Raw genomic sequence first — 27,034 nt, forward strand, 5'->3', positions numbered from 1 at the left:
ATCTGACCCCCAATTTTAATAAGACCCTCAAACAGACCTCAACTCAGACCCCAATGTTAATAAGACCCCAATAACACTTCAGATCAAACCCCCAATCAGACCTCAGATCACAGCCCCAATGTGAATGACCTTCAATCAGACCTCAGATCACAGCCCCAATGTGAATGACCCCCCAGACCTCAGATCAGAGCCTAATATGAATAAGATGCCCCCATATTCAGACCTCAGATCAGACCCCAAATGTGAATGACCTCAGATAACAGCCCCATTCAGAGCTCAGATCAGACCCCCAATGTGAATGACCTCAGATAACAGCCCCATTCAGTGCTCAGATCAGACCCCCCCCAATGTGAATGACCCCCAGACCTCAGTATAAACCCCCTTGCTCAGATCAATAATAAAAAAATAATAATAATAATATCTCTTGCGCCGGACGCTGCCTTTTCCGTTCCTAGGATCCAGCTCTATTCTTCTTGCAGCTCGCCCTGCTGTGACCCGACGCACACAGCGTGAGGTCACAGAGCGCCAACATCCTTGCACTGTGCGCAGTCACAGCACAGCGAGCGGCCGAGGACCATGAATCGGTGAGTACAGAGCCCGGGGAGTGCTACATTCACCGCTTCCCGATCCTTCGGTATTAATGAGCGCTTCTATAATGGAAGTGCTCATTAGTATTCGCCCCATAAGACGCACTGACATTTTCCTCACATTTTGAGGGGGGGGAAAGTGCGTCTTATGGGGTGATTTAAAAAAAAGGGGTTTTCTGAGATTTTTATATTGATGATCTATCTTCTGGAAAGTTCATCAGTATCTGATCGGTTCCTACACCCAGGCACCCCGCCGATCAGCTGCTTGAGAAGGCACTGATGCTGCTGTGGGTGCCGCAGCTTTCTCACAGCTTTTCCTAGGCCAGTGACGACATGTTAATGGATCACGTGGTCTAGACACAGCTCGATACCAAGCGCAGCCGCTATACAATGTACGGCTCTGTGCTTAGTAAGAAAAGTATAAAAATCTCGGAAAACCCTTTTAAAGGAACCGCTAATCACCACAAGGACATATCCTGACACACCAAAGCCACCCCACCAACAATCAGTCTGACTAACGATCTAGATCAAGGAAGACAAGGCCGAGGGTCTGACTTTTACATAACTCCATCTGCTTCCGAATGTCAGACACCAGCAATTACTGTGATAAAATTATTAGTGTTTATGACATTAGTTTAATGAGTGTACAATAAATTTACACAGGGAGGTCTCCCCGAGGCTCCGGGGCCACACTTGCCTTGACTCCTATTATAAACCCTTGTCACCAAGACACTTTATACATAAAACAGATAGAAAAATGAGTGGAATGAGGGTGATACGTGACAACGCTGAGTGCTGCGTTTATAGATATTTTTCACGTAAAACATTCTCTCTATTCTCCAGCTGGTGTCTAGTATCTGCATGTCTTCATAAAACCACTCTAGCACAGATAAAACAATTAAAAAAACAGTAAAAAAAATGATAAAACATAGGAACTTCAGGTCATGGTGCAGAACCAACCAAGGTTTTACTGTAACTCGTGCCATGGTTTCATGAGGTTGGGCAATCTCTTTGGATAGAAAGGTCACAGCACCAAAAACAAAGTGTTCATTTCCCCTGCAGCACCTCCGCAGGAGAAAGAAAGCATTACATGGTGTCTGTGGATGTGCTCAGGCCTCCAGAGAAACAAATGCTGCTCTGGTTAAAAGGTTTGTGCCAAGATTTTAACTTGCCCCCTATCCACAGAATTGTCAGACCCCAACCAATCAGATACTTGCGGATAAGGGATAATTAAAAAATTGACCACAACCCCTTTAATAAGTGAAGGTCCCGAACAAGCTGCACCCCCTCTATTATTAGTGTTGTCTCATCAGACACAGACCCTTACAAAATGAAGCTGTCGTGGCGATCAACTGATTTCCCTAGGTCCCGCTCCAAGGAAACTGGTGGAGGTTGCCACCCTTGTAATGGCCACTGTAGAGAAGTGTAATATTACATTCAAAAGAATGGACATCCATGTAATACAAGGACAGCTTGAGTCCTGCAGAAGAGTTCTCCATTTTGGCTCATGGAGGAGGTGAAGAATGCAGGTTCCTGCTCTGTGATGTCCATTGATTTTAAAAGGGCATATAGACAGGAGTTATGTTTTTCATTAGACAACCCCTTTAAATCAGAGCTAGGGTATTTCTATACCAGAGCTCCCCTTTATGGAGACCTCCTCCAAATGCTCATATCTGAGGCTCCTTGGAACACACTTGGAGAAACACTGATGGTATTAATGTAATTTTGTCCTTAGAGAACGTCTTCCACTTGTGGATGCTGATGTCTTCTTACATGAAGACCCTACTTTAGGTCCTACCACATCATTTCTGAGGAATGAAAGGAAAGACTGGCGCACTGGGGCAGATTTACTATTGATTATGACTTGATTTGTGGCAAAAATAATTATGTGCATGCCATGCACCCTATTTATTAACCATTTTAGACACTTTTTGTGCCTTGTCTGGATAAAGGTTGTGGCTTAATGGGAAAGGGGTGTGGCTTAAAGTTGCCACTGTTTGCCAAAAATGCGCCAACATTTTGCACAATATTTGGAGTAAACTAAGCCAGCAAATAGGTGGTGTATCATTAGCTAGACTGTGTAATGGTGCGCTAGATTTATTATTCTTTATAACCCATTGTAAAAAATCTGGCGTGACCGTCTAATCTATATTCACGCTCTATTACTATTGGACAGTATTAGTAAATCGGCGCCATTGTGTTATGTCTAGTGCAGAGGCTTGAGTGGGAGGAGCATGACACAACAGTAAAGATAAATGTCAGATCTGACCCCTGAGGATCCGGCAGTAGTCTCCCATTGTGTTATGTCTTGTGTAGAATCTGAGTGGGAGGAGCATGACACTGCACCAAAGATAAATGTTAGACCCCGCCCCCGAGGATCCGGCAATAGTCTCCTTTTAACTTTTATGATTCATTGATGAAGAAAACAAGTCTAGAGTCTTTATTCCATATTTGATTCATGACCTGGAAGCTCCTAATGTCCTGACACTGACAATCTTTTTATGGCAGATCATAATTTCCTCTTTTACATTCTCATTGCGTCGCCATGCCTTCCTGTTACTATTTGCATACGTTTCCCTTCTCCATTAATTACAGCTTGGTCGCTTTTCCTACATAAACAGTGTAAATGATTGGCTTGACCCAAGGATGAGAAAAGGACCTTTGAGTGCGTCTCACTTCTTACAAATTAATATGAACACCTGGAAATCGAGTGAAATTATTAGGAGCCTCTTGGAAGGCGGTAATGAGAGTTTACATCTCATCAGCCTTGCAGGAAATTTATGAATGTACCCAAGTGACCTTATTAAAACCAATGGGTAAGATTTAGAAAGCAGATTCTGACCTTTATTGCTTCACAGACTAAGGGGATGACTGGGGCGACTGTAAATAATAGCATCTGAAGGTTATATCACAGTGATCGCAGCCTTCATTTTTTATCCTGACTCTGTATATTACTTTTAACTGCTGTTTAGAGCTTGAGCATTTAAGTTGTACCTCCAGTAAAAAATATAAACTCCTCAATGCTGTTAGATCGTCATCTACACCACATTTAAGAACCCTTTCAGTTCAGTGCTTTGACATTTTTAAAATTTGTTGGACGTGTTGCACATACCGAGGAGCTGCGGCCTGGTCTCAGTCACTTATTCTACAGACCTGATAGCTGATATTGCCGCTCCACTCTTCAGCCCTCCCATAGGGCACACACTGCTTAAAGAGGACCTTTCATCGGTCCAAACATTGTAAGATAACTATCAGGCTGTGTAGAGCGGCGCCCCGGGATCTCACTGCACTTACTATTATTCGGGGGCGCCGTTCCATTGTCCCGCTATGTCCCCCGGTATTTTCGCTGATTTGGTTATACTGGGAGGAGTCCGCCCTGTTTCTCCCTGGGCGTTCCTTCTCCCAGGCTGTAGCGCTGTCTAATCGCAGCGCAGAGCTCACAGCCAGGGAGAAGGAATGCAGTGAGATCCCGGGGCGCCGCTCTACACAGCCTGATAGTTATCTTACAATGTTTGAAAGGTCCTCTTTAAAACATTGCAGAGGCTGCTGTAATCACAGGATATCGTTAAAGGGTTATTCCCATCACATACAATGGGGACATATGGCTAGGATATGCCCCCATTGTCTGATAGGTGTGAGTCCCACCTCTGGGCCCCTGCGAGTCCCACCTCTGGGCCCCTGCGAGTCCCACCTCTGGGCCCCTGCTCCCATTCATGTCTATGGGACAGACGGAAATAGCCGAGCCAGCACTCAGCTATTTTCGGCGGCCCCATTGAAATGAATGGAGGTCGGCTGCGCATGCGCAATGCGCCCTCCATTTATTTCCCCGCTCCGCTCTCGGCGCAGCAGTTGCAGAGAGAGCAGAGTCTCTAGGTGTAACAGCAACGCCCCCGTTGCTCCTAGAGGCTCATTTGCATATATTTAAACATGATTTTTCTCAGTAATGGGGACACATGTGAACATGGGACCAACACAGATACCTTCAGCTGCCAAGTGCACATGTAACAGGTCAGCCAGTGTCATAGGTACAAAACTGCTGACAGATGCCCTTTAACTCCAAAAGCAGAAATGAAGCTTTAAATGGAGACAATCCAAAACTGTTACACTCTCAAAATGGGGATGTTTCCCAAATGCGATTGCCGCCTCGGTCCTGCGAAAAAACGGAAAGTCAGTTTTTTTGTGGACTGAAATGCTACTGTTTTGAGTTGCCTGTAAGAAGCGTTTGAACACGACGTTGGAAAAGAGCCAATCTCCATCTGCAGACATCTGTTTTCTGGGAGATACCTCTGCATATTACTTTCCCCTGGCGCGCTACCACTAAGTCTCCATTCACAGCTGGTCTCCTTAACCCCTTCATTACAGGGCGATCTTCAGTTTTTGCATTTTCATTTTTCATTCCCCGCCTTCCCAAAGCCATAACTTTTTAAAATGTTTTGGTTCACATAGCCATATGAGGGCTTGTTTTTTCAGGGATAAGTTGTATTTTGTAAAGGCACCATTTAGTATTGCATACGATGAAAATTCCAAATGGCGTGGAATAAAAAAAACAAAAAAAAAAACGCTATTCTGCCACAGGTTTAGTTTTCACAGCATTCCCTGTGCGGCAATACCACATTTATATACTTGTTCTTGTGTTTTAATACATGAAATAAAATTGAAATTTTTGTCCATCCATCTATGGTGCTGTGCGGGGGTCATTTTTTGTGGGTTGAGCTGTAGTTTTTCTTGATTCCATTTTGGAGTGTGTATGAATTTTGTATTACTTCTTATAGAATTTTTTTTCGTGCGGGTGAAGCAACAAAAATATACTGAATTAGCTATTTCCCCCCCCCCCCATTACATCGTTAATCATACAGGATAAATATGTTTATATTTTTAATAGTATAGGTATTTTGGGATGCGGCGGTGCCTATGGTCATTATATTTCTATTTATTTTTAATATGGGAAAAGAGTGATTTAAATTTTTATATTTTTTTTATATTTCTAAAAGCATTTCCCTTTTTTTATACCTTTTTTAAGTCCCCTTAGGGGACTTTAACAAGCGATTATTAGATCGCTTGTCCCATTGGCTGCAATTAAATAACACTATGTTCCTGTGGACCCCTGCCACCTGCAGGCCTCCATAGAAACTACTGCTGTGATAGCCTCTCATTCTTTAGAGGAACCGAGGCTAGCACAGCGAACAAACGGCTCCCCTGATCTCCACGCGGAGCTCAGCACTTCCAGGGAAGCCGCTTCAGATGCCTTGGTCTCAATTGACCATGGCATCTGAGGGGTTAAATGTCTGGGTTTGGCGTTATCGTAGACATTTCCTCTGAATGTCTGCTGTGTGAAACAGTAGAAACCTGGTGGTTATGGTGCCCACTCTTCTCTGAAGTGGGCGCCATGTTTAAAGACCAACGTACAGTAGAAACCTGGTGGTTATGGTGCCTACTTGTCTCCGAAGCGGGCGCCATGTTTAAAGACCAACGTACAGTAGAAACCTGGTGGTTATGGTGCCCACTTTTCTCCGAAGCGGGCGCCATGTTTAATGACCAACGTATATAGTCATACGGCGGTAGGGAAGTGGTTAAAAAGAGGCAGTACCCCGCAAGCTACATTCAAGAACTGGCCAGAGTCCTTTACCTTACTGATCAGGGGCACACACCCCAAAACAGCTGTCTGCAGATGGATATTTGGCTTAGTTATTTTTCCCTTGTCATATTCCAAGACTTGTCAGACTTTGACTCATAGCGAGCCACTTCCAAATAGAGGCACTAGCAAGACGGTTCTCTTTCCCTGGGAGAAGATACCTCTTTGCATGTTACTTTGCCATGGAGCATTTTCATAGATTTTCCATAAAGAGAGCCAGTACCTCCCCTAGGCTAATATATAGATATATGGGGTGTTTGGTGGGGTTCACGCACGGGAGAGCTGCAGCTGCTGGCCACATGGTCACCAAGGATTTTTCCTTCCCTATAAAAAATCTCTCTTTGAGTTTCTATGTTAAACAGGTTAAAAAAATATCCATTAACTGCGCTTGTTTGCCAGATAGCTCCACATATCTCAGCTTCTCGACCCCTTCAGAGATTACCTCCTTAAAGTGTAACTATCATTCTATTTTTATTTGTGTAATGTGTAGGGGCAGTGATACCGACCATTTTTAAAATATACTTTAATTACTGAAATCGTACATTTCTATTAGAAAAATAGCTCTAAAGTGGCCCATTTTGAGCCTTAGCGACGCTCCTCTGTCTTCTGTTTACATAACAGTGGAGACTTGCTAACACTGACTGTGTTATGTAAACAGAGGATAGAGGGGGCGTCACCAAGGCTCAAAATGGGTCACTTTAGAGCTATTTTTCTAATAAAAATGTACAATTTCAGTAATTAAAGTATATTACAAAAATGGTCGGTATCACTGCCCCTACACATTGCACAAATAAAAATAGAACGGCAGTTACACTTTAAGGACCCAGCCAGGATGAGACACATCTTTGTTTTTCCATGTCACATGTTTTTTCTAGTGCCAGTCTTACGTGGACGGTTTTTCAGGTTATCTGCACTCATGCGAGTATTTTTTTTTTGTTTTATAGCTTTGGACATCTTCCTCTGAGCAGGTGCCATTTGGACATATAAATAAATATATGCAGGAATTTTAGTATATCGGCTCCATCATATATTTAGGATAAGAACATATGATGCACGTTACTGTAACAACATCAACTTTAAAGCCTACGGCCACCTGCTCCTGTGTTTGATGGCTCTCTGCTCTCCCCCTCCCTTCTCTCAGTGGTAAAGAGAGCAGCAGGGAGGGGGAGGAGGTTGTACTCAGCAGATCACAGAAATTGCTGTTTTACCAGGTTTATATCACTGATATCAGAAAACAAAACAGAAGCGTAAAATGCATAAAAGAAACAAAAAGCCTTGCAGAAATCTGGTGACTATGTCCTTTTGTCCCCCTTCCTAGAGATATTTGTAGGGGAAGAGGCTTAGCTTCCTTGGACTTTGTAGACTGAGCAATGGAGTTCCTTAAAGGGGTTGTCACATATGTTGTCGGGTAGGTATAGAGCGGTAGACCTTGCAAATAGGCTTCCATTGTAAGAACAATATATGCCACGTGCTATGCTAGATTTTACTGTATGCTTCTGTATATAGGAATAGTGTAGTCTATAGGTATACCGGCCTGGAGGATGCTAGAGGACACCCTGTATACTGGGAAATGGGACCCTGTGGAGATGCCAAATGAAGTTTAGAAACGATATGTGAACAGAGCCTTACAAATTTTTTTTTAAAAAAATTCATAAACCCCATTAGGTCTCATCTCTTGGCACCAGCGGTGATCGGTTTCGTAGTGCGTCTCTCGTTCTGGATGACCTGTCCTGTAACTGCATTACACAGACTGCCCACCGATATGAATAGACCTTGTGCAATGCCTTATTTCTCCAGCGGGGGTGCTGCACACATTTATCTTCTCTTTTAATGAGATGGTTGAGGGTGGATTTTCACTTTGTTACTTTAAAGGGGATGTCTGATTGTTGGAAGAACCCATGTTGTTAAGCTAATCACAGGGTGTCCTCCTGCTGGGACCTCTAGGAGGTCAGCTGTACTGCGTCCCCACTGGAGAAATGAAGTATTACACTGTGTCCATTGAAATACTGTATAATGCCTGGACACACTGGGTCCTCCAGAAAGGAGACACCCTTTTAATTGAATTAATTTAATTTAATAGATGATGCTCCTTAAAAGGGTTATTCCAATGTTTTGATATTGATGACATATCTTCTGGATAGTGAGGGTTCGACACAAGGCACCCCCGTTGATCAGCTGTTTTGGGCGGCCACTGGTGCCGGAAACTGTGGACAGAGCTGGCAGCAGAAATCTCCATCCACTGTCAGTGACCTTGAATGGGAGCTGAGCTGCAGTACACTGGCATAGCCCATACACAGTGGACAGGGCCTTCTGCTGCTGGCTCCATCCACTATTTAGTCGCCGCCCAGATGGAGGTCCGAAAAAGGACCTGATCGTGAAGGTGCTGGGTGATCTGATGTTGATGACCTGACTGAAAGATACCTCATCAGTATCAGAAAGCTGGGATACTTCTCTAAGGTGGAACCCCTTTATTTACAAAAAATTCACTAATAGGGCGTGGAAAAGGGGTTTTCTGTTATTTTGTGCCTGTACTGTTCCTAGGAAATATTCGGTGGTCTGTTGTTCACCTCTGGATGTGATATATTGTCCATGGCTTAATTGTAAGTCCTGGCGCTCCTTGACCTCAGCAATGAATTCTCCATCTGGCATTAAATCATCAGAAAACCTCCCCCACACGCTGTTTACTTTTTAGGATCCGTTCTGGAGCCCATATTACCTTACTGTATGTTTTTAATTGGTCTGTTTTAAAAATGTTCAGTCGTTTCTGAGTGACAAGGGTTAAAAATCAGTCTGTTTGCAAGCTGTCGCAGTCTATTTTCTTTGAATCCTGTCATCTGACCGCTCATGTGTAGCTCTTATCGCTGATTTCCTGACTTGATAAACACTTATTTAAGCCATATTCTTATCAGTTTGATAAGAACTCCGCTATCTTGGGTGTTTTTCTTTTTTTTTAGGTCATGAGATAAGAGCTACACATGAGATGTCTGATGACGGGGTTCAAAGAAAACACACTGTGACACCTTGCAAGCAGACTGATTTTTAACCCTTGTAACTTGCAAATGGCTGAACATTTTAATTGAAAAAAAAAATATGATTTTTCAGCCCAAAAAGAGTAAAATGCATTAAAAAAAAAATTGCCCCGGACATGTCCATAGCCTTGAAGTACTACATGATGTCCATCAGTGGACTGTCCCCAGGTAGGGACCCCCTCCTCTATGCCTCATGAGACCTATGAACAGGGAATGTCCATAATATATACAGAATGAGACAGTAGTGTCCAAACATTAGAAAATACTTGTAGAAACCCAGAGTGTAACCTCAACCCCTCCAGACAGTCTGACCTGACCGCCTCTGATGCTTCCCGAGACTCTGGATTTTCTCTGGATCCTCACAAGTCTAGATTAATTGATGGATAATGGCATGAAGGCCAGACTTGGATAGTTACAATAGTTCATCATAGGCTGATGAACTTTTCCTGTTTTCTGTTGAGCAGCTGTCATTCCTCCAGAGCTGCGGTTCCTCAGGCACGGGTTAGGAAATGGTATCCGTTGTCAGACCTTTTCAGGAGACAGTTTATGAAATTTTAAGGGCACCAAAGGGGCACACATTAATTTCAATGTCCTGTACATCCTGGGACACATCAGCAATAATAATAATTTAGGATATATAAGGCATCTCCCATCTCACTAATATTGAGACAATATCCCCCCCCCCTCAGCATTATAAGGATATAATCACATTCTGCATTACCCGGCAGTAAGTACACGGCCATCAGCTGTTAATGTGTGTTTGGAGGCCGCCCATCGACCTGTTATAAGGGCGTATGATCTGATTTATTATTTTGTTAAGTCGTAGACTTTAGCGGATGCCATTTGTCGTGTTATGGCGGAGATGACCGCTCTCGCCTCTCCAAATTTACAGATCTCATAATCCAGCGCGGATGTTGGTTTTATGCGGCTGTTGTTTTCTCGGCTTCGTCGCCTTCTGGTTCCAAATCACTTTTCTTTAATGCAGTTATTTTTATTTTTTGTCATCAGCGTGTTCTTCGTGCTGCCCTGTGTTGTATCGTTCATCACCTGTGGCGCTTATTCCACCAGGCAGCGTGCACCAAGTACAGGACCGCCGTCATCACTTTGTGTCATGATGTAGATTTTTCTGCAGTTTAGACACATGGGTGCAAGTGTGAATGACTTCTAAACACCATTTTGGTTTTATGTTGTAATTATTTTTTTTAATCTCAAAAGGTCCAAAATTCGGTGCTCATAAATTTCAGAATATATAATTGCAGCAGTCGTAAAGTTTAGGGATAATGGGGTTTCGGTACATGCGGGCAGCTGCTTACAATGGTGCTGGATTAGCTTGTCTGATCTAATAGTATGGGCATAATAGCCACCACATTGAACTCCATAATAGCATAGTATGCAGTAAGCTCTAATCTCCTTCTAGTGGTGGCTGTATATATCTGTATGCAGTAATCTCCTGAGCTCCCTCTAGTGGTGGCTGTATATATCTGTATGCAGTAATCTCCTGAGCTCCCCCTAGTGGTGACTGTATATATCTGTATGCAGTAATCTCCTGATCTCCCTCTAGTGGTAGCTGTATATATCTGTATGTAGTAATCTCCTGAGCTCCCTCTAGTGGTGGTTGTATATATCTGTATGTAGTAATCTCCTGAGCTCTCTCTAGTGGTGGCTGTATACATCTGTATGTAGTAATCTCCTGAGCTCCCTCTAGTGGTGGCTGTATATATCTGTATGCAGTAATCTCCTGAGCTCCCTCTAGTGGTGGCTATATATATCTGTATGCAGTAAGCTCTAATCTCCTTCTAGCGGTGGCTGTATATATCTGTATGCCGTAATCTCCTGTGCTCCCTATACTGGTGGCTGTATATATCTGTATGCAGTAATCTCCTGAGCTCCCTCTATTGGTGGCTGTATATATCTGTATGTAGTAATCTCCTGAGCTCCCTCTAGTGGTGACAGTATATATCTGTATGTAGTAATCTCCTGTGCTCCCTCTAGTGTTGGCTGTATTTATCTGTATGTAGTAATCTCCTGGTCTCCCTCTAGTGGTGGCTGTATATATCTGTATGTAGTAATCTCCTGTGCTCCCTCTAGTGGTGACTGTATATATCTGTATGGAGTAAGCTCTAATCTCCCTCTAGTGGTGGCTGTATATATCTGTATGCAGTAATTCTCCTGAGCTCCCTCTAGTGGTGGCTGTATATATCCATATGTAGTAATCTCCTGAGCTCCCTCTAGTGGTGGCTGTATATATCTGTATGTAGTAATCTCCTGAGCTCCCTCTAGTGGTGGCTGTATATATCTGTATGTAGTAATCTCCTGAGCTCCCCCTAGTGGTGACTGTATATATCTGTATGTAGTAATCTCCTGAGCTCCCTCTAGTGGTGGCTGTATATATCTGTATGCAGTAATCTCCTGATCTCCCTCTAGTGGTGGCTGTATATATCTGTATGCAGTAAGCTCTAATCTCCTTCTAGCGGTGGCTGTATATATCTGTATGTAGTAATCTCCTGAGCTCCCTCTAGTGGTGGCTGTATATATCTGTATGTAGTAATCTCCTGTGCTCCCTATACTGGTGGCTGTATATATCTGTATGCAGTAATCTCCTGAGCTCCCTCTATTGGTGGCTGTATATATCTGTATGTAGTAATCTCCTGAGCTCCCTCTAGTGGTGACAGTATATATCTGTATGTAGTAATCTCCTGTGCTCCCTCTAGTGGTGACTGTATATATCTGTATGGAGTAAGCTCTAATCTCCCTCTAGTGGTGGCTGTATATATCTGTATGCAGTAATTCTCCTGAGCTCCCTCTAGTGGTGGCTGTATATATCCATATGTAGTAATCTCCTGAGCTCCCTCTAGTGGTGTTTGTATATATATGTATGCAGTAAGCTTCTGTGCTCCCCCTAGTGGTGGCTGTATATATCTGTATGTAGTGAGCTCTTGAGCTCACCCTAGGGGAAGGCAGAATTTTACTCCATGTTTTTTTTTTTTGTTTTTTTTTAAGGTGTTCTAGATAATTATTATTTTTTAATTAAATCCTAAGGTGGTCATATTGGAGACAAGCACTTCCTTCTTGTATTTTCTGTACAGACAGTGCAGCAGGGAGCGTGGAGTTTGTGGCAACTGTAGTTATTTAGGCAGAAAAGCATTATAGATCATTACCGTCTCCATGAAGTGACGGAGCACTTCATGGAGCACATTATGTTGGTATTCTGCCTTATCTAGGCCTCGAGCAGTACAATAGAGCTGTCATTACCCTCCACCATCTAATGCTAATAAGATGACTCTGCTCATTCTGCCTCAGTCTACACTGCAAAGTTGAATATAGGAAATGACAGCCTATTGTGTGCTTTTAGTGTGAAAACTGGGATTCTGCATATTTTATAAATATTTAATATGTTTTGTTATATAAATATTTTTATAACTTCTCCACTCGAAAAATGTAAAACCAATTAATTAATTTTAATGTTTTGTTTAATGTTTAATTTGCATTCCCATTAAGTTTCTAGACTAAACACTGGGTTCTTTTAAGTTCTACCCATATCCACATATGTTGTGTCTGTGATGCCCCTGCAGTACGTTCCGTATAATGGATTATCCCCCTCCCCCTCCCCATCCGGCAGTGAAATAATAAGACATGTCAGCGCCTCATCCTATTTCAGCCTCATTTTTTCTGTCGCTCTTAGTGAATTTTTGTTTCTTTTACGTTCTGCATTTAATTCCAACATAATTTTAAAAAATCAAATTTAAGAGGAATGTTGAAGACTCCGGATCCTGCTGTGTGTGAAGTGACGGGCGCGGAGTGGGCTCAATCAATGAGACATTATGTAAACTGGATGAGCAGAGAACTTGTGTGGGAGGAAGACCCTACAACAGATCATTTCCATATGGGCAGAGACGCGACTGGATTGTAGCTGATTGCTAGCACGTTTGGGAATGTGGAACTAATGAGGACAGTAATACTTAATAAGCCATATTTGACCTTAATAAAATTGCGATTTCGATTGTGTAGTGTTTGCTTAAAAAATACAAAATTAGGAACAGTATTTCCATAGGGACAAACAAGGAGATGAACCTGGATGCTCCTATGTGTCTAAAGTACAATGTAAAGCCTCTTTGCAAATAGACTTAGTAAAAAATAATCCTATGATTTATGTGTCTCCATGGTAACAGACTACAAACAAACCCTGTGTAGTCTGATTCTGCCGTCTAACCTTTACTTGTTTTGCTAACATGCATTCAGTGCAGTAGGTGGAAAGGAGTGTAACAGCAGGATACAGCCTGTTTGCATAGGAGCTGTAGACCCAAAACGATAGGTTTTTTAAAAAAAACATTTGTTTTTTTTCCCCCTGCCTTCCAAAAGCCATAACTGTTATATTTCCGATGACATAACCATATGAGGTCTTGTTTTTATGGTCGAGTTGTAATTTTTAAGGGCACCAGTTAATGCTCCATATAAAATGTATTGGGAAAACTGTAAAATAATTAGTGGGTTGAAATAAAAAGCAAAATTGCAATTTCACTGTTGTTGTTGTTTTGGGTGAAATAAGTAAAATTTTATTTTTAGTAGACCTGACATTCTTGGACGCGGCGATACAAATTATCTTCATAGTGTTGTTGCATTTTATTTTTGTGTGACGAATGGACGAAGAGTTTTTTAAATTTTAGTTGTTTTTTTTTACTGAATTTTGATGCAGATTCTGCTCCTAATTTTGAAGTGGGCCAATACAGCAGTGTGAACATACCCTAAGGGTTCTTTAACATGGGACGGATATGCTGTGGATTGGCGACCGTGGATTTGCATGCGGCAGATCTGCAGCGTTTTACAGTGCCAGCAAAAGGGATTAGATTTTTAGATTTTTATTTTTATTTTAAAAGCTGCACCGTACATTAACCTGCAGAGTGGATTTTAAATCTGAAGCTCTTTGCAGTAGTTCTCTACTACTGGATACAACTCTGCTAGTTTGTTACAATGTATCAGTCTGGAGTCCGGGCTGTTTAGCTCACAGAGCATTGTCTAGACTGGATACAACTCTGCTAGTTTGTTACAATGTATCAGTCTGGAGTCCGGGCTGTTTAGCTCACAGAGCATTGTCTAGACTGGATACAACTCTGCTAGTTTGTTACAATGTATCAGTCTGGAGTCCGGGCTGTTAGCTCACAGAGCATTGTCTAGACCGGATACAACTGTGCTAGTTTGTTACAATGTATCAGTCTGGAATCCGGGCTGTTTAGCTCACAGAGCATTGTCTAGACTGGATACAACTGTACTAGTTTGTTACAATGTATCAGTCTGGAGTCCGGGCTGTTTAGCTCACAGAGCATTGTCTAGACTGGATACAACTGTACTAGTTTGTTACAATGTATCAGTCTGTAGTCCGGGCTGTTTAGCTCACAGAGCATTGTCTAGACTGGATACAACTGTACTAGTTTGTTACAATGTATCAGTCTGGAGTCCGGGCTGTTTAGCTCACAGAGCATTGTCTAGACTGGATACAACTGTGCTAGTTTGTTACAATGTATCAGTCTGGAGTCCGGGCTGTTTAGCTCACAGAGCATTGTCTACACTGGATACAACTGTACTGGTTTGTTACAATGTATCAGTCTGGAGTCCGGGCTGTTTAGCTCACAGAGCATTGTCTAGACTGGATACAACTCTGCTAGTTTGTTACAATGTATCAGTCTGGAGTCCGGGCTGTTTAGCTCACAGAGCATTGTCTAGACTGGATACAACTCTGCTGGTTTGTTACAATGTATCAGTCTGGAGTCCGGGCTGTTTAGCTCACAGAGCATTGTCTAGACTGGATACAACTCTGCTAGTTTGTTACAATGTATCAGTCTGGAGTCCAGGCTTTTCATTTATACAAAGATTGAGCTCCATTTATATAAAACTGGAAATCCCCTTTAAGTGATATTTTAGGCAGAGGGGAGGAAAGGGAAGTTTTCTGTTTGTTTCTGGCAGGTTCCCAGAGTTATTATCAGGCCTCTGAAGTTCTTCTCTGTGGTTTTGACATCACTGTTCAGCCTCCCCGCATTAAATCACTTGTTTGTAAGCTTCACCAAATATCATTCTGCAATCTGTTATAAATGGATGGTTCACAGCAAGCAGAGTGTGTGCCCAGCACACGTGATTCGAGTAATTTACTGTTCTAGGAAATTCCCAGATGATCAGTAATGTAACTTGTGTGCCAACTGTAATGTCCCATGTCATATCATCCACTTCCTACGCATCAGTTTAGAAATGCCGCAGGGTTCTCACCTCGAAAAAGATGTCACATCGTTATGCTATAGGTGAACAGATGTAAATGCAGGAATTTCCACAGCACAAGACCACCACTAGGGGGAGCAAGCTGGAGGCCGACAGGTACAACTCCTGTTGAAGTAAATCTGCAGTTTGCTCCCTCTAGTGGCCGTCTTGTTCTGCACAGATATGATGGACTTGTGATTACTGTGGCCCCTTTTACATCTGTTTTTCTATTTTCTTTTTCAGTCTCTTCTGTGTCTTCAGGAGATGTTTCCAGCCGTACAAGCAGCAGAAACCGCAGTCAGCAGGAACCCAAAGTTTGTGGAAGGCTGGCAGACTCTGGGACGGGCACAGCTGGGTATAGGAGAAATAGCGATGGTGAGTGAAAAGATGAACAACGAGGCGGTTACATTTATTTTATCTAAATTCACTGCGGTAACTGTGTAGATGTCATTGCTTTACATTACATCGCCTCTCTATGTTCCTCTTGTTGTGACTTTTCAATGTATTCTGCAGCCTGTGGTCCTTCATGTTCCAGAACGCGTCTGTGTTTCTCGGTGATTACCATTCAGTATATGTAGCTCCATAGATCACAGAGAGCTTTTTCTGCTGTACAAGACACTTTCTCTCCATGTTGCACTGACTTGTTTGGACTTATTAGTGGACGACTGGTCAGAACACCAGAACTGGAGTCGTGTGTTCACCATTGGAGTCGTGTGTCCACCATTGGAGTCGTGTGTCCACCATTAGGAAAATGGAAGGAGAAGCAGAGAGACACTTATCATAAACATGTACTGGGATTCATAGAGACAGTGGAGCGAGTGCACTCAACTGTTACTCCCATCCAAGTAGAGGACACTCTAATGGAGAGTGCTATCTGCCGGAGCTGTCCAATCTGCTCTCTTTTTCTATGACTTCTGAGATATGGGAGGGAAGGGGGGGCACAGGGCCCCTATTAATGTGATTGTGGGGGGGCCTTGTCATCTACTTAAAATTAGATCTTTTAAAATAATATGTTTATTAGGAAGTTTAACACATAAATACTGCCAGAGAATGAGATTTTCCTGCAGCCCAGTCCCGGACACTTTGTCTACTAGCCTGTTAGTTTCCCCTCTGTTTAGTAGACTCATATGGTCATGCTCCTCTAGTACAGTAAAAAAATAAAAAAATGAGAAAATTGAACAGAGACTGCCTGCTGAAATCGGCGCAGAGGCTGCAGTAATCACAGGACTTTGTTATCTAGCGAGGCCCTCTGTACACTCACACACAGCTTGTCTGTCACGGACGTTCCCGCAACAGGTGGCAGGAGATCGGTGAGACTGGCAACATAGTGTTTGATCTGACATGTTTTCCGTTTGGATCAAATGACATCTTTCTGGTGCTTGCCGCACCTTCTTTCCCCAGGTGTGGCTATTTGGGTCATTTAACCTTTTCTATTTATTGTTGTTTCTCCCACCATGCTATGCGGTTTATAGCTTCAGTTTGAGTTGTGGATAGCTGGTGTGTGGATCTCAACTGAGTTCCTGGTGCTGCCATAGCCTTTTGAAGTTAAGTGTTTTCTTTCCCTTTTGTATTTTGTTTGGGTTATTTTGTGTGTTGCATTTCCCTGTCATTTGTATTAAGGCCTGAGGTAGACTCCTGTTCGTCCTTCCTTTTGGAGGAACAGGTTGTCTCAGTCCTGACATTAGTACCAGGGTCCTATAGGGTGAGTTAGGACACTAGGTATCCACTGTATGAACTTGCCAACCTCTGGGGTCTGTTCATACTGGTAGTTAGTCAGGACTTTGAACAGGGTTTTACTAGGAGGTGTCCATCTCCTTTCCCTAGTTTCCAAGCCTTCTTCCCTCACCCCTTTCCCTCCTATGTTTGGTGTGGTGTTTCCCTCCCTCCCACACCCGAACAGGACATTGTCATTGTCTATATTTTAAGGTATTAAGAGGTATTTAAGTGAATCACTGGAGGTGCCCTTAATGGAGAAGAGATGGAAAGACTTTGTCCAATGCCGTAGACTGTAATGTCCTGCAATAAAACGATTGTTACATATATTCCTCTTCAGTAAGAGAGGATGATTTAATAGATGTTGTTGTGTGCTGCATCTAAATCAGTGGACCTGGCTGGAGGTGGTAGACGCTCCACTTCTGGTCACTTCTGCTCCGCTAGGGTGAGATCCTGCACCCGCGCCGCTCCGCACCCATGTCTAGAGCTCGGAGTCTTATGATGCATTTATCGCAAGGTGGATTTGCTGCTGTTGTAGATGGTAATGCTGCTGTAGAATAAAGCCTGGCCGGGTTTCCAAGCCTTTAATGGCTCGGTAGAACAGCTTAATGTATACGTAATGCCAGCCCCATCTTCTGCTAAGTTGACTATCTCGCATTAGCTTTCACCAAGCAAGTAATTGTCTTCACGACCTTTGTATATTTAGCAATTTGTAGAAAGTTTTGTGGAAGAACATGACTGCAAGACAGAAGCAAGTCCTTAACCCTTTCATAGCTAGCCCATGCAGGTATAACATCTCTATCAGGTCTGCCGTATCCATGGGGCATATAATGCAGCTGCACAAGACCCTCTACAGCTTAGTAGGTGATGACGTCATCATCATCATCATATGACGTGTGGTGATTGGTCATTGCATCAGATGTAGTGCAGAAAGTAGGTGCATGTTCTGGGGCTGGGTGACACTGTCAGTGGGCATCTGTGTCTGGCACTCTGGAGGGGCAATCTGGGGGTAATGATGTGCTCTTAGTTAAGAGTCCTCTATTCAGGAGCAGAGTAACCTATGGCTACAAAGAGCGTCTCTTGCTCTGGAGGACCTGCTATATTAGGGCATTACATATACAACGTGTGTAATGCTGCATACCTCCTGTGGTGGCGCTGCAGGGAAACTGAACTCTTGTTACCTGGTTTTCCCATAATCACAGCTAATCACTGGGGATCCCTGCAGTGGGACATAGTGTGATCGTTATTCCTCCTAATAAAAAGTGATTTTCCAAAGCGGAGAACCCCTTAAAGGGGTTATGCCCTGAATGTTGTGAAAAATGGAAATTATATAGTACATGAGAATCTCCTTCAAATAAAGCTAGAACCAGTCCTGTACCTGACATGGAGCCAGAGATCTCCCCATTTATTGCTGCAATTGTTCTGCTCGATTTATTTCAGGCTGCCAACTCAGGGGGCGAGTCCTTTCTCAGGGAGTGTGTCCTTTCTCAGGGAGTGTGTCCTTTCTGCTGCAGCTCTCTCCCTGTAACTGCCACAGCTTCTAACAGAAGATATGGCTGGTGGCAGTTGAAGATTTAACCTGGGCATGTGCGACCACCTTAGTAAGGTGGACAAGAACTAAGGAAAAGAGCAAACAGCAGGTGGCGCTATACAGATACATTTTGTTGAATATATCAGTGGCTATACCGAATTTTTAATTACGGTACATGCAGTTACAAAAGTATTCAAATCCAGAGGCTAGTTTCAAAAAAGTTGAATATTTTTTGGGGCACAACCCCTTTAAATGATTACTCCACTCTTCAATGACATTTTACAATATTTTAGTTTCTGCATAAAAAAGTTGAGTCATTTAGTAAATTGCTTTGTTTCTCTTCTTCCTCTTTTTTTATTACATGATGTTTTATTAGCTTTTCATACTAAAAGGTAAATTCAGAATTCTTCTGGACTCCTGTTTTCAGAGAGCAATGTATTGCGGGAGCTCAGAGGACACACTTAGCACCAGTGATGGTCAGTTCGCATTGTTCGCCAGCAAACACATGCGGGCTGCCATCTTGACTCACAAGTCCGGCGATGCACAGCTGAGCCCTTACCTTTGCCTGTGCCGCGAGCCGGTCTGAAATCAAATGCGTTCACCGGGAGCATGCAGTTCCGAGAACAGCCGCCGGGGGCCTTCATCGGGCTGTTTTCGGAACTGCCTGCTCCCGGTGACCGCATTTGTTTCACACCGGCTCCCGGCACAGGTAAGGGCTTACCTGTGCATCACCGGACTTGTGAGTCAAGATGGCAGCCCGCATGTGTTCGCTGGCGAACACTGCGAACTGGCCATCACTGCTTAGCACTACTGTTAGGTGGTAGCCATAGTTTCCATATCTCTTCAAACATCTGTGAGGCTCCTGGAAACAGCAGATGGCTCCCGGACTTCTGGAAAGGTTGTGAAATCTCCCATGTACCGCCAAAATGTCCCAGAAGGGAGCCCTTCACAAACCTTCTCTAGATGCTGCATCTTCAGACTCATGCCGCAGTAGACTACATACAGTAGCCTCCATGGTGGGACATTCTCTCTAGCGGTGGAGGGTCTGTCACGTACGGCCAGGCACTGTAGTTCTGATCTCAGGTCTGGCTGAAACATTATGGGGGTCAAGGGTCTGAAAAAACTTAATGGGGCTCTCTTCAGTGTTTAGGTTTTGAATTTAGGGTCTGCACAAAGTTTGTTGGGGAGTTTGGGGTCTGGGCAGGTTTTGTGAGGGATCTGGGGCATGTTCATGTGTTCTACTAAAGGTTCACAGGCCTATATAAAGGGGCATGGTTTATGTAAAGAAAAATTCTCCTGCAGCCTATTTCCAAACCTTGGCAAGCCACGTCCGACAGAATGATGGAGCTGAACTGTGGTTAGCAGTGGTCTCCAACCTTTAATCAGTGGATTAAAGTTTTCTGATGATGTCATCGGAGACATCCCTGGGCTATCTGTACAATCAGCCTGTTCTTAAGGCCCAGAATCATTTCCCCCTTACTAATAGCGTGAATTTCCGTTCCCCATTCTGCTACCTGTACATACGGGACTTCATGCGGTTTGCTGTATATCTGAAGTTTCCCTGTGGTCACTCGAGAACAAGCAAAGAGGAAGTCAAGCCGGGTTTTCCCCAATAGCTGAGACATGTGTGCGAGGTTTGTTTCTTCTTTTGGCTTTTAGTCTGTGGATGATGGGTGTAGTAGTATATTTAAATTATATGTTTAGTGCAGGCTCCAAAAAAAAAAAATCACAAACAGTGAGTTGAACTGATGCTTGTATCATCAGGATGTTTCATGGCATATACCTATATAGCGATGAGCCGGGCAGCCGGGGGGACGTTCTGCTCTGGACCTGCAGTTCTGTCAGCAAGTTCCTCAGAGTGAAGACAATTAAAGGGGTGTTTCCCATCTTATAAAAATGGCATGCTACCATACAGATGTCAGCCAGGGATGTAGTCCTCATCCCTTTAAAATAGTGTCAAGGCTATAGGGTCTGAGGCAGAGTAGGAGGCACTAGCAGCATGGGGTGATCCACCAGTCAGTCATATTTGTGGTCATGCTCATGAAAATACAGTAAAGGGCTTAAATTAAGCAGGTACTTTGGTGAAGTATTGTTTGATACCACCATACACTGATCTCAAGGTCGTAGTCCTTTGTAGACCATGGAAACAAGTACATTAGGTTAATGCTGTCACTTTTCGGTCAGTGGAGATCCAACCCTATCCTGAGATTGAAATGGTGGTGGAGTCTAGTGGGGACCAGCACTACCACCTCAGTGGGCATCATTGGTCAGACCATAAAGTGAGCGATATACCACCGCTTTATAAGATGGAAATGCCCCTTGTACGCTCTGGTCGCATTTACATTGGAGGCTTTGCTTCATTATTCTTCCCATTAAAGCGATGGACACCATTGTAAGGAAGTGGAGTCTGGTGGGCATTAGGGGTACCTTTTGGTCCAACTCAATCCAGTATAGTACAAGTGTGAGCATAGCCTAACCACCATATCTTATATGCTGCCATAGGGAACGGTAGCTAACATACCGCCGACACATTCCCTAGAAAACGTGGGACAAACATGTCCTGAAGGTAACAGCCACCACTTGCTACAATGTAGGAACCATACGGTACCAGGCAAAGCTCTGAGCACCAAGCCTCTGCAAGGAACATGTCCAGAATCGTGACTGGAGTTTTCCTTGACTGACTTCTGCTTCCTGTTGAGTTTTTTTATTTTCAGGTGAACGTCCCTTTAGACAAGTGATATTCTATTTTTGCCCTATTGTGGTAGCAGACGAGCGAGTGCATTAACTGCGGGGTTATATTTGCTTGTGCTCCACCTTGTATTTATAGTCCTCCGATCCTGACATCTGCTCCACGACGTCCATAGACTTCAGCTATTGATTAACTTGGGTTCATGAACTCATGTCGAGCGCTATCGAGGTCTGCTCATATCCTACGTGCAAATATGTGCAGAACATGAGTGGAGCTGGTCACTGTCGACCTGTGTTTGTTGACTGAGCGCTATGGAGATCCCCGAACAATTCGGAAAATACCCTCTGCCTGATAAAAAGTCATCACTTTCTCATTTATTACAAGATATGTAATGGCCTTTCATCTATTTCTTCTCCTGCCAGAGGAGTAACTCTCTAGGCCCAAAGCAAAATCTGTAACAGCCCCCACCTTCCATGTCGTGGGGTTTTCCTTCGTGGTGGAGGGGCATTTGTATATGTATGCGGCGTTACACATTTCTAGAAAGTAAGCATTGCACTCCATTCAATGCAGGAGGCTGTGTCATACCTGGTGCCAGTACTCCAGCAGACTCCAGCACATCAGCTGTTGAGAAACTCACATGCTTAACGGGGTTGTGAAAGAATGTTTATTTTGGGGGGGGGCAAACCCTCCCTCTTGTTCAGACCTGTTTTTAAAAAAAAAATACTTACCTACTTCCTGGTGCTGGCTCCTTCTCCTCGTTGCCCGCAGTGCTCTACTTGGCTCCCTCGATGTCAACATCCAGTTTGACATCGCTGCAGCCAATCACTGTCACAAATTGTCACATGAAGCAAGGGGATCCGATCTCCGCCATGGCCAGTGATTGGCTTTGGTGATGTCAAACCATATGTTGATGTGGAGGAAGCCCAGCAGAGCATCCCAGGCTTGGAGGCGAAGGAGCAGGGAGCCGGGAAGTAGGTAAGTCATCTTTCCAGTGACCTCTGTGGACAACCACTAGCACCAAAATGTTCCGGAAGGCTGTTCAGCATAGGAACAGCCTGCCAGAGTTCATTGCATCTGGCATACAGTAGCTGTAAACTGCTGGAGCACCGCCAATCCTCGTTGACCATAATCGGATCTAGCTTGTTTCTGGCTTTAGTGCCGAGATTCTGTTCAACAAGCAGCATTTTTTCTCCTGTTGAATCCCGGCACAAATATCAGAAACAGGCCAAATCCCTGCCGAGGCCCATTATAATCAATGGGCTCCTGTGGGAAATGGTAGTATCCAGCTATCCCGGATACGGTGAACTATGGCAGGGCTGTTCCTCTGCCTGAACAGCCTGCTGGAACACTTTAATGCTAGTGTGAAGTTTAGAGCATCGGAACGGCAACAGTGGGAGATCAATGAGAATATAGTATAGATTCTTAGCCTTCTTTACACCATTTTGAGCACTTTACTAAAAATGTTGCCAAGCTAGACAACCCATTTAAGCTTCATTGTACGACACCAAGATTCTCCATAGATGGGTCTTCAGGATTTCACACGACATTCACATCTCCTAGAAAAGTCGTAATATACATGGCTCAAATAGTCGACAGCCCGTTAGCCTCGCAAGGTTGCATCTGGTGCTCATTTTACTTGAAAAATCAGCAAGAACACAAATGATTGATGAAATGCACATAGCTGCCGCTGAGGAGCACACTCATCCCATCTAGTGCCCATCCACCCATAGAGCGTCTACGCTACATGCTCAGTGTCCATAAGGAGTCATTTTCCTTGCCATGGATAAACGCCCCAGTGCTATAGGCCTCCTCCTCGGAGATAAGCGTCTTCCTTGTGTGTGAGGAATCATCAATCGATGACGGGATTCATTTTACAGGGAACAGAAGAAATAATGAAGTAAGTAAAAGCTGTGTGATTAAACTCTCATATCATCTCAGAAAACCACAGCTGCTGTTGATTTAGCCTCTTAAAAGCAGAAGTGTTGTTTAGGTTACTACGCTAAGGGTAAGATGTTCGCCAAATCTTGGGCTTTTCCCATAGACTTAAGATTGTCAGCAGGCCAGGCCAAAATGATCAGGAACCACATATAGCTGACCGTATGGCTTAGACTACTTGGGTTCATGGAAGTAGTGCGGGAAGTAGTCACTAGACTATAGCTGGTCATCAGGTGGACAGACCAAGTTCCAGGCAACATCTACCAATTTAGGTCCAGGCCATGGAAGCTGTCACTAGAAAAGTGATTAGAATCTTTGAGTGTCCCATTATAAAATTTATTCTCGTGTCTCATGGTTTGTGGGTACCAACCCAAAGTCATCCAAAATTGTCCATCTCAGAAGTGTAACTTGAAGCTCCTGGACGCTGGTGCAATATAACTCACAGTTCATATGGCTTGTATAGCCACGCTGTCCTCATACATGGCAGAGACAATTGGGAAACCACCACAATAACTGATTTCAAAGGTCCAAATGCGAACCCCTGCCAATTCCTGGAACAAAGGAGCATGGAGCCTTCGTAGTGCTGCTGTCACTTGATCGTGGTAGTTGCCCCAATCAGTGGGAACTCCTAGCTTTAGTCTGGACAATCTGGAGGTACATGGGATGGTATATTATGAAATTGCAACACGTGCTGTTCCTTGGAATACTTCTCATAGCTCCATAGAGCGAGAGGTTACAAGCTGTTTTGTTGCTCCTAGAGCTTCTGGAGACACTGCAATGCTGCATTTTTCCTGTAAGGGTGCTGCAGAAAAATTGAATACTAACTGCCAGGTTCCCCACATATTAAAGCTGATCACTGGGGTTCCAGGCATGAGGACTCTTTGTCATTAGTTTATTGTCACGGGAACCTTCTAACAAGTAGGGAATGTCCAAAACGGTGAACCCTAGGTTGCCGTTTGTGGGACCTTTTTTAGAATTTTTGGCCACTAGAGCAATGGTCACACTCCAAAAAGTTACTCAACTGAAGATGTAGTTCACCTCTGGATGGTGAAATGTGATCTATAAGGTCATGCTGTTGGAAAACGCTCATTGTGAAACCCACGAGTTTATAGCATTTGTAAGACAGAAGGTCCAGGTTATTATCATGATATAACCCAGACGTAAAGAGTACGTTTTTTATCTAATCTAGAACATAAGGCTGTAAAGATCAATAGCTCTACTCCATTAAATCTGCAGCACAGATTCTGTCCCTTAATGACAAGATTTCTTTACAGAAGAGGCCGGACACTCACAAGCGTCTTATCTGATGACTGACCACTCCTTCAGTGTATCGTTCGCTGCCTCCACTTCTCCTCTCCATCTTGCTGTTGGGGTTCCTCACGGTTCAGTCCTAGGTCCTCTCCTCTTTTTTTCTCTACACAACCCCTGTCGGACAGATTTGGTTTCCAGTACCATCTCTATGCTGATGACACCCAACTATATACTTCGTCCCGTGATATCACCCCTGCTGTACTACAGAACACCAGTGACTGTCTGTCCGCTGTCTCTGACATCATGTTCTCTCTGTATCTGAAGCTGAAACTCTCAAAAACTACTGGTGTTCTCTCCATCTACTAACCTACCTAAACCCCATTTTTCAGTGTGTGGCACTATCATGGTGCCTAGGTAGCACGCCCGCTGTCTCGGTGTTTTGTTTGACACTGATCTTTCCTTTACCTCCCCCTTTTCCATCTCTTGCCCACTCATGCCACCTGCACCTCAAAAACATCTTTAGAATCTGACCCTTTCTTACTTTGGAAACAACAAAAACTCTGATTGTTGTCCTGATCCATTCCTGTCTGGATTACTGTAACTCATTACTAATTGGCCTCCCACTTACCAGACTCTTTCCTCTCCGATCTATCCGGAACATGGCAGCCAGGCTCATCTATCTGTCTAGCCGCTACTCCCATGCCTCTGCCCTGTGCCAGTCACTATTCCAATAACTGTACCCCGTGCCAATCACTACTCAGATGCCTCCGCCTTGTGCCAGTCATTGCACTGGTTGCCCATACAGTACAGGATTCAATTTGAAGTTCTCATTCTCACCCACAAAGATCTCCACAGTGCTGCACCCCCTACATCTCCTCCCTCATCTCTGTCTACCATCCTACCCATGCTCTTCTTTCATCCACCCTAATCCAAACCTCTCACACCCGTCTCCAAGACTTCTCCTGAGCTGCACCAGTTCTCTGGAATGCCCTACCCCAAGCCATTAGGTTAATTCAGAACATCCATAGTTTTAGGTTCTCCCTAAAAACGCATCTTTTTAGGTTAGCCTATCACATCCCCTGATCTAAAGGCTGTATTACACTGGCAGGTTTTCTTCCAGATAATCGCCAATGAGCGTTCGTAGTAAAGCTCATTAGCGATCATCTGGCAGTGTGATACTGTTGCAGATTACCCTATGAACGAGCAAACACAGCATGCTAAAGATTTAAACACGATCTGCTGCCGGCAAACAACTAGACAGCATAGGGACGAGTGATGGCATAACGATCGCTGTGGAGGAAATCGCTGCATGTAATAGCACTGGTCTCCTCCGCTAGCGAGCAGGCGATTGACAGGAGGGAACACTTCCCTCCCGATAATCCCTGTATGATTGCTATTCCACAAGGCCGATAGGATATGTGGACCCACTTGGACGCTGTCACGCTTCAGTGTGGGAGGGAAACACCACACCGAGCATAGGACGGAAGGGGGGAACAGGGAATCAGGCCTGAGAACTAGGGAAGATGGACACCTCCTATTGAAAACCCTAACCAAAATCCTGACTGACTACCAGTATGAACAGACCCCAAAGGTAGGCGAGTTCAAATGCAGGAATACCTAGAGTCCTATCTAGCCCTATAGGACCCTGGCACTAATGGCAGGGACAAGACTACCTGTTCCTCCAAAAGGAACGACGAACAGGAGTCTACTTCAAGCCTAATACAAACAATAGGGAAATGCAACACACAGAACCCAAACAAAATACAAAAGGGAAAGGAAAGACTTAACTTCAAAGAGGCTATGGAAGCACCAGGAACTCCGCCGAGATCCAACCACAAACAGTCCACGGGCACAGAAGCTATAAACCGCACAGCATAGTGGGAGAAGCAACTATAAATAAGGAAGGTTAAATGACCACATAAGCAACACCTGGAGGGAAGGTGTGTGGCTATTACCAGAAACAACACAGATGCCTATTGACCCACAAGGAAAACCTGTCAGATCAAACCACGTGTTGCCAGTCGCGCAGATCTCCTGCCACTCACATCGCAGGGACGTCCGTATGTCTCGGTACGTCTGCGGATTTGGCTTAGCTCCAGGGAGAGGAGTCTAAGAGATGCAAGGGAGTATGGTCTGTCCTCAGATCCCCAGGCTACTACCACCTGAATAGTTTCTGCTTGCAAAGGTTGGTGCGTAGTTAAGCAGAAGTCAGCAGGTTGCAGTACCCAGGCAGCGGGCAGGAATCAGTGTCAGATGGTACATGAGAGGCACAGTTCGGAGCCATAGGCCAATGTCTGGGGATAATGTGGTCATTATCAAATCAAACAGGAACAACTTCATCTTTGCAAATGCAAGAACCAAGAGGATGGGTGGATGGTTCCTTAGGGGGCTGATTGGCAAAACCTTTAGAGGTGAAAAGCCAAA

The 27,034-nt window shown here is 44.0% G+C and overlaps 1 protein-coding gene across 1 annotated transcript in view; it reads left to right on the forward strand.

Annotated features, from left to right (window-relative positions):
• TTC33 (tetratricopeptide repeat domain 33) overlaps positions 1-27,034 on the forward strand; it is a 234,896-nt gene that overhangs the window by 174,897 nt on the left and 32,965 nt on the right. The window contains exon 4 of the mRNA XM_040420934.1: positions 15,735-15,866. Coding sequence (XP_040276868.1) covers positions 15,735-15,866 — 132 coding nt within the window. The remainder of the gene's footprint in view (positions 1-15,734; positions 15,867-27,034) is intronic.

The sequence above is a fragment of the Bufo bufo genome, chromosome 2 (genome assembly GCF_905171765.1).
Source record: "Bufo bufo chromosome 2, aBufBuf1.1, whole genome shotgun sequence".
Classification (NCBI taxonomy): Eukaryota; Metazoa; Chordata; class Amphibia; order Anura; family Bufonidae; genus Bufo; species Bufo bufo.